Here is an 8979-nt window from a genome sequence, read left to right on the forward strand (position 1 = left end):
AAAAGATTCTTACATGCCACTTTGACTAGGCTTCCATCCACTACTTGGCAGTTGTCTTCTACACAAACGCTGCACGTAATGACAGCCCTCGCAACATCAATGTGGGGAATAACTACAATATATGTCCCGTTACTCTCCAGGTAAGAAAGATTGCTGGGGACCAAATCGTTGTTAATCTTCCACTCCACACGAAACTGTTTGCCTTTAGTCAATGGGCAGTCATTGTTAATGAGGCAGGATGCTGATATGGACGAGCCGACAGGCACCACAGAAGATGTGTTCACCACCACCTCACCACATGCTTTAGCCCCTGTGGATAATAAATGTAAAAAGCATGAATAGGTTGGCATTTTACTCATTTTGTACCGCTTTACGTTGCAGTGCACAGCATTTTGAACTTTTGTCCCTCCCACACCTCGCATAATAGGAAATGTCTCGCCTTTTCATTAGTGTTGGTTTTTGATTGTCATTTTAAGACATCTTAAAAATGTTGCATAGTTTTTTCATAATTTAACAGAGCTACGTTAAAAGCAGCAACCTCGCTCACACATGTAGGTGTGTTCGACTCTTTACGAGCCACACCACAAGAACCGAAACAGGCAGATGACATCAAAGTACAGCCAGAGTGATTCAAAAGACTCCTTTGTATGATTTCTCACACACTCTCGCTGAACTTTGAGGTTCTTACGGCAACTCATGAAGCCGAAAACACCCAAATAAAAGATTTTTTTTAAGTCTGGGTTTTATACAATATTTTATACGATGTGAGAAACAGGTGCTCGTAACCTGGTCCGCAGCGGAATCAAAGTAAAAATGAATTTGGTGATGACTTGTGCAGAGTTCCATAAATACATCCTGGGAAAGACGGGTGCTGGCAGCAGTTAAAACCTCCAAGAAATATGCTGACGTCGAGCCTCCACAACCTCGGTAGGCTATAGCTCAAGTGTGAATTTAAAGTTGTATTGTTTCTATTAATTAATTTCTACTAATTTATCTATATGCTCAAAGGCAATAGGACCTTTTTGTCACATTTTTATTTTATAGAGTAGATTAAGGGAGTGAAAGTTGCAGCAACCACGAGGACAGTTGAAAGGGCAGGCAGTGACAGTCAGTCGCGTGAAGGAGTCAGATTGGTCAAGGGCGAGGCACTGTGTTCAAAAAAATACTTTAATACAAATTATATCCGGCTGTGAATCCCAATCGGAAGTGATTATCCCTATGCCCTAATCCCTTTGAAGATCAGAGCACTTGGATGTAAACTTTCGAGGGACTACCGCAATAATGTCACACATCGTGTGGACGATTATAATACACTTGGCGAATAAAGCAATGAAAACAATCATTTTCTCCTTATCTCGAGCGTCTGTTATGCGTCTCTCCTCCCCGAAGTGCCCTTAAAAGGACACAAAAACCCTGTTTTGAACTGGTAAGGTAAGAACATTGGCTAACTATACATTGGGACACTTAATGACTTATTTTCCGGTAACCTGACTATTAAAACACGTTGTGTGATATCACCACTGATATTTATAGAAACATCTCTCAGACTTATTAATTATTCTGTTTATGTAGTGTAACGACTTTGCCAGATCAGACACACAATAACTACTTATATTCATAAATATAACTGCAGACCCTCACCAAAAAAGCAGGCTCGGCACTGTTGTCTGTAACACCCAATCTGCTTTTAAAAGGCCTCATGACTGATGGCAACACATCAAGATTAAAGTCTTCCGACCACAAAAGAATGTGGGAGATATGTGACGAACAAAGAAACTTTCTATTTAGTCATGCATGTATTCACTTATAAATGTATAATGGAAATGTCTTAATCAAATATTTCTCATCATGGATTATGTTCTTGGTGTTTATGTTATATCAGTATATTAACCCAAGAAAAGTTTAAATTAATGTTTAGTATTCCTTAGTTAATCCAAATCATATCTAGAACATGTCTGGTATCTATGTGTTTTGGAAACTTTTCTTCATATTAAATATTATGAACCTCTTTAACCTTTACACCTCAACATCCAATCAAATTCCATATGCAAAACAGCATGTTGGGAGACAAAGACTGTTAACTTTCCCTCTAAAAGTTTGACCTTTGAATGAACACACTAGGGGCCTCGTTTATAAAACTGTGCGTAGGATCCTTACTAAGGGGCTGTTTACACTTACTTACGTATTAAGATGTGTTTTCATTGATCGGATCACAAGTGGACGAGAGAGACACATCACGTTTACACCTGGGAAATAAATCCATCTCTTTTGTCCACTTTCGACCGCTTCTGTCCTGATAACTTTGAGTGGTGGTCTGTCGAGACGGTGGGCGAGTCTCTCGGCTGTCATTTAAATGCGAGTGGGAGTAATGACGGGGTTAAATGGATGCAAACTAATATTATGTCAGAGTCCACTGCTTGTCTTGTAAGTTAACATGCTGCACAGAGTTTTGTACGTGTATATGTTAGAGTTTCCCTGAATTTTCAGCGCAATTGATGAAATGGGATCGCGCAACTTTCACACGCTTGCAAAATGAAACTGCGAAGATCAGCCGCTTTAGTATTATCAATGAAAGGCTAAAAATAGTGCTGTTCACCGTGTGTTCGCGCCAGAAGTCAGAAAAGACGGAAAACATTGTGTTTAATACCTCAGATAAGATAAATGGGCTGAGTGAAGACAGCGGGTGGCTGTTCGAACACATTCAACCACATGCGTTTACACTACAAAAGCAATCCGATCGAAAGTGGTTTCGACTACCTCGGAATGTGGTTGAAAGTGATCGAAAGTGAAAGTTTACACCTGGCATTAACGTCGTCCACTTGTGATCCGATAGATGAAAACGCAAGTTAATGCCAAGTGTAAACAGCCTCTAAAAGTCTACGTACGCCCAAAAGCCAAAAATTAATCACAGATCACCTGCAAGTGTGTGTACATAAATCATCCACAGATCCCACTTTTCAAGCCGATTCTCATGTCAAGTTTGTTTTTTATAGATCACAACCTTTGCGTGGGAACTGGCGTAAGCACGTTTCCGGACCCGTTTTGTGCGTAGGCACGCTTTAGAAATGAGACCCCAGGAGTTGTTGTGAGTTTTTTGGTTTTAACCCCATAAATGTCACACCACCCTTTGGAGTGGTGGGGGGAGGAAAAGTTGATTTGCACCTTCAAATGAAAGGTAGGGTTTCACATTTTGAAAAATGCTAACGGTAGCCACCTAGCAATGAAATCCCGATCCCACCCTCCAGTCAAATCCCCATCCAAAGTCACGCCTCTTTTTAAACACATGAACACGCACAGATCAGAGGGTCACATTTCATGTCTCATTCACCAGTGAGAAATCTTTGCAGTACAAAGTGAATAACATTTCCAAAATAACCAACATAAACGACTGGTTTACATCAGAATTAGTTACAATTTCGGTTGTGTAGACTTAGTAACTATATCGTTACGCTAATCCGTAAATGAACACAAATTTCATAAGCAACACAATGTTTCATCAAAGTAGAATTCAGCAGAAAAGTTTGCTGTTCTCGCTGTTTTTTAAGGTTTTTTTTTATTTTAAGGTTTTTCACTGTTAAATATTAAACAGAAAAAAATGTTATAGCAGTTTAAATTTATTTTTAATTAGTATATATTAATTTTATAAATAAAATTATAAAAATGTAAATGTTTCACAAATGAAATAATGTAAACATGAAGACGTAAGTCTCAAGTAGTTGTGATCCAAATTTCAAGTTAAAATCACAAAAAAATTTTGTTCATGTCTCTCTTTTAGTCGTTTTACCAACAAAGGCCACTAGGTTTCAATGATTTGCTGCATACTCTTGTCACAAATTATTCAATTACTCTCACTGCATTATTATTTCTGCTGAATGAAACTACATTCTAAGAGCTTTCCAATGATATATAGTTTGTCAACATTTTTGAAGATTTATACTAGGATATAGTATAATGAATATATAAAAATAATATGCATTCCTGGGGGGGTATGTAACAAAAAAAACTGTCACTACATTATTTATATCATCAGATGATCTTAAAATATTAAAACTACATTCTGAGAGCTTTCTAGTGATATATAGTTTGTCATGATTTTTTAGATTTAGCGTAGAGGTTTTGTGTTAGAACTGACTCTTACAACATAATTTTATCCCCAAAATGGTGATGATATATGAAAACTACACTCTTAGAGCTTTCCAGTTATATATAGTTTGTCAAGGTTTTTTAGGTTTACAACAGGGAATTAGTGTTCCAAATATGTAATAACAAATTGGGCCCACCTGTGTCCCATGATATTTTAGAAACTGATTCCCATTACATCATCATTTTCCAAAAATGGTGATGAAATATGAAAACTACACTCTTATAGCTTTCCAAAGATGAATAGTTTGTCAAGATTTTCATGCTTAGACTAGGGTATTAGTGTTATAAATATATAAAAACATTGTGGGCCCATGACCTTTTAGAAAATGACTCCTACTATGTCAGTCTTTCCCCAAAATGATTATGATAAATGACAACTACACTCTTAGAGCTTTCAAACGATAAATAGTTTGTCATGTTTAGATACGTATTCATATGCAAAACACTGAAGCAACATTAAGCGTCTCGTAGGTGGAACAGTGACTTTTCCCTGCTGAAAAAAACAGCATACCAGCAAGACCAGCATATGTTGTGTTTTGTTGCTGGTATGCTGGGACCACCAGCTAAACCAGCATAGACCAGTATGATTCAGCAGGTTTTTTCAGCAGGGTTAGCAGGATGATCAATGTTTTAGGCACACTCTTATCATAAATAAATCAATTAGTCTCCCTACATAATTTATTTTATAAAAAAACTTTCCAAAGATAGTTTGTCATGATTTGATAAACATTTACATCCATAATATTGAAGTAAAATCAGTTGTTCCTCAGGAGGAATGGTGATAGTTGGCGAGGTAACTTTTAATCTGTGATATAATTTAAATAAATTGCAAATAATATAAATCACATTTAATTCACTTAAATGTATTGTCAACTGAGATTAAAGTATATTAAAGTTCACATTAAAGGTGCTCTAAGCAAATTCATGCGTTTTAGGCCATAAAACATTTTTTGTTTCATACAGTAAACATCTCCTCACTATCTGCTAGCTGCCTGTCCTCTGAACACACTGTAAAATGCGGCCTTTGTAGACAGCCCAGGCTCCACAAACTCCAACAAAAACAAAGTAATCAAACCTACCACCAGAAAACATAACAAACGTGTTCCAGTCAATAAACGACAAAAAGGATTTGGGAGTGGGGGTTGGGTCATGACTCGTTAATAAAGCACAGAAGGGAGGGGGAGGAGTTAGCTATGCTCCGTTTTGTTTGACAACACTTTGAACCTCAACAAGAAGTGACGTCACACAGATTTGCTTATGACCGCCTTTAATTGCTTGTCAGTACATTGAGCAGTATGCTTAACTATATTTTAAAGACACTAGACGCAATTATGGAAGTACATATTAATATGCATTAAAGTCTCACTTAAGTAAAAAAATCACTTAACTTCACTTAAGTTCAACTAATTTCACGTAGTATGAACTTAATCTGTGAAATATTTGAAATCAGTTACAAATAGATGAGGTTTCCCGGACAGGGTTTATCCTTGTCCCAGACTAAAATGCATGTTTGAGCTGCCTTAAATTAGAAACATATATCAGTGCCATTGTTATGTCTCAAGATGCACACCGATATTGTTTTTTGTAAGATTTGTCTGAAAAAAATATTTAAATGTCCTAATATAACTAAGGCCTAATCCTGGATTAATCTAAACCCTGTCCAGGAAACTGCTCCACAATATGCATTTTAGCTAGTCAAAAATATAATAAATTAAACTTGTGTTTCCTTTAAAAGTATATTATTTGTGTAATAAGTAGGCCTACACTTTATAAAAGTATTATCTTTATATAAAGGGTTATCAGTGAGAGAAAATTACCCCTGATGACAGATTAACTAAGTTCACACGTCCACTCTCCAAGTGTTACGAAATAGCATTGCGTCACACATTCCCGACAACATCCTCCAACAAACCTATTTCGAAAATATGTGGGGAGGTGTTGCACGACACCATAAAAAAACACCCAACTGGCATTTCAACACACGACTCTTATGTTAATTATCTAAAAAAAACCATGCTTAAAGTAAATTAACATAAAGTGAAAAAAGTCATCTGAAAACAAAACTACTGTAATTAATATAAAACAAATTACCTTTTAGCAAGCCATTCATTTGTATCCACAGGACAACAAGTACTGATAGCCAGACTGATGCCATGTTTACCAAGACTGAAAGAAAGAGTAACCTGTTAACTCACTTATTTATTTCGCATTTTTAAGTTAAATACAATCAGAGAATAACTTGAAAATATGAATAAAATAATAACCAAGAAACTAAAATAAACGGATAAATGAAAGAAAATGAGTATGAAATACAAAAATATATTTTCTTTTCAGTAAAAAAAGAAATCCAACTAAAAGAAATCCACATAATAATTAAAAAACGCAAAATATAATTCTTATACAATGATTAAAATATAACTGTTGTACATTAAGAGTAGCTTATTTCCCTATAAATTCAAATTTTTTCTTTTACATATGTAATAACATATAACATTTAATAATAAAAGTTTTTTTAATGCGAATAAGCAATTATTCTCATTTAAAATGTAATATAAAACATGAATACAATACATACTCTAGACTGCGTAAAAGGACGGTTCACATTGAAACTTCTTTATAGTTCCCATCTAAGGTCTGGTGTGAGATGTAAAGAGCTTACGTCTCTACTCTGCTAAGATTTCTGCCAGTCTGTGCTTTCTGTCCTTCTTGTTCTTTCCCGAATGAACCACAAGCAAACTGAAGCAGGAAATGTTGCTGTTGTGAAACCCTTTAACACATCTGCCACCGTTTCTGCTCTTTACATTTGAATCATTTTCTTTTAATCCTGCAGCAGAGGCTTTTATTCAAAGTGACTTACAAGGAGAAGAATTAATCAAAATAACTGAATAAGTACTGTGACCCAGTAGGCAAGTATAGTGTACACATAAAGCATGATTATAGTACATAGAATGTATATAAATAGCTCTTAAATATATAACAAATTTCATAAAATCACTAATTCAGCAAGATTTAATTATACTTCAAATTATGAAGTTAATTTGTTAATTTTTAATACTGAATGTTTCTTATTTGCCAACCTTAAAGCTAGTTCACAATGCCACTCAGTGTTGCCAGATGTACAATAATTGTCGTATTTGTACCATATTTTTGACCTCTGTATGGTAGTGTTGTCGCGATACCAAAAAAAAAACACAAAAATTGTTCCGGTGACGATACCAAGTCAAGAATCGCGGTTCCGATACATTTCGATACTTTTCCAGAACAGGGGAAAACGCTCTCAAATCTCATTGCTGTGCTTTATTTTAAAACCGGGACAGCATTCTTATAATATAATACACTAATAAATGAACATATGAACAGCAGCTATATTAAACATTTGAACAAAATATGAAAAACATCTCTATATGCAGTGGTTATAGTGATAACTGCTTTAACATTCACTTAACCATAATATTACCATTATTAATGGGAAACAATGAGCCTAAAAAATAACCATATGTTATTTAAGCTATGATATATGGATTAATATAGGTTAATGTTTCCTGTACTTCAATGTCTGATTTATCTGTGGTTAACTTTATATTTGAGTCCATAATTTCTTACAATGCTTTTCACAAATGAAATGCACCTTCTTTGCTTATAGGTCTGTGGTCTTTAAATGCTTTAAAAAGTATAACCTTATATAAATAAATCACTGACAAACATGCACATGCTCTGATTATAATCATATAGCCTATATATCATTTTAGCTGATGTTTTGTATGCTTTATTTTAGCAGCTTGCAAATTATTAACGTTATCTATGAAAGTTGCGTTTTTAGAGATGTTGAATTATTAAGTCGTTTACTAATTACTCCATTCTTTTTGAGGTGTTTAAAAAAATCATTGAGTGTATGTCGAGTATTCATTAAAATAGCGGAGATACGGTTTAGTGAAACAAACTGAAAGAAATTGACAACAGTATATCAGAAGCATATAAATACGAGCTCCGCTGCCTATCGCTTGCGAACCGTGCACGTGGATCATCTGACGCACGCGCGATCAGCGGAAGCTCGCGTTGCGGACCAAAGCGCGAGAATAAACAAAGCTTGAAGGCAAGAGAACGCATCCTGTTGAATTTCAGAAGTCAGACTGAGCTGCAGCGGGCAGTATCACTTAGTGCTCGCACATGCAGCCATCTCGCTGTTGTGTTTGTCACATGACAGCTGCAGTTTTGGCTGCGTGTGTGAGGAGAAAAAACACAGACGTCCACAGGGAGGCAATGGAAACGTGCGTTGCACGCACCAACATGAAATGTGTCTCTTACAAATCTGGGACGCGTTCATTCTTAAAAGTATCGATACTAATACGTTTAGGAACGGTGACGGTTTTTATTTCCGAGAATCGCGCTACTTTTGAAGTATCGATGCATCGTGCAACACTACTGTATGGTGTACGATAAATAACAAAAAAATCCCATAATGTATGATAATTAAAAAAATTTTACACTTTAAAGTGACACAAGGCAGCATTTTTATGTTAATAAATCATCTTCGTAAGTCGGTATATGGTTAAATGACTCATTACATGACGAATGAAGACTCTCTCGCCCGCCCCTACCGTCTGTAGGAAGAATACCCCACTTGCAAGTTCGCTGTATCCGACCCGGTGTCCTTCAGTCTCGTATAGTCTTAGATATAGAACGCATTTACTCCCAGACACTAGGGGGAGCTAGTAGAGAAATAATACTCAGACTTGCCTTGTGTGCCTTTAACTAGTTGTTGCAATACTTTATCAGTAAGTCTGTATCCCCTTTATAGAAGGGATACAACTCTGGCCTTAATCTCGCAAGATGTTG

The 8979-nt window shown here is 35.9% G+C and overlaps 1 protein-coding gene across 1 annotated transcript in view; it reads right to left on the reverse strand.

Moving 5' to 3' along the window:
* Window positions 1-6872, reverse strand: part of csf3r (colony stimulating factor 3 receptor) — a 31137-nt gene extending 24265 nt beyond the window's left edge. Inside the window, exons 1-3 of the mRNA XM_065246339.2 lie at window positions 6719-6872; window positions 6235-6309; window positions 14-310 (exon numbers count right to left, since the gene is read on the reverse strand). Of these exons, the coding sequence (XP_065102411.2) occupies window positions 14-310; window positions 6235-6298 (361 nt within the window). The 5' untranslated portion in view covers window positions 6299-6309; window positions 6719-6872. The remainder of the gene's footprint in view (window positions 1-13; window positions 311-6234; window positions 6310-6718) is intronic.
* Window positions 6873-8979: the final 2107 nt, after the last annotated feature.

The sequence above is a fragment of the Paramisgurnus dabryanus genome, chromosome 13 (assembly GCF_030506205.2).
Source record: "Paramisgurnus dabryanus chromosome 13, PD_genome_1.1, whole genome shotgun sequence".
Taxonomy (NCBI): domain Eukaryota; kingdom Metazoa; phylum Chordata; class Actinopteri; order Cypriniformes; family Cobitidae; genus Paramisgurnus; species Paramisgurnus dabryanus.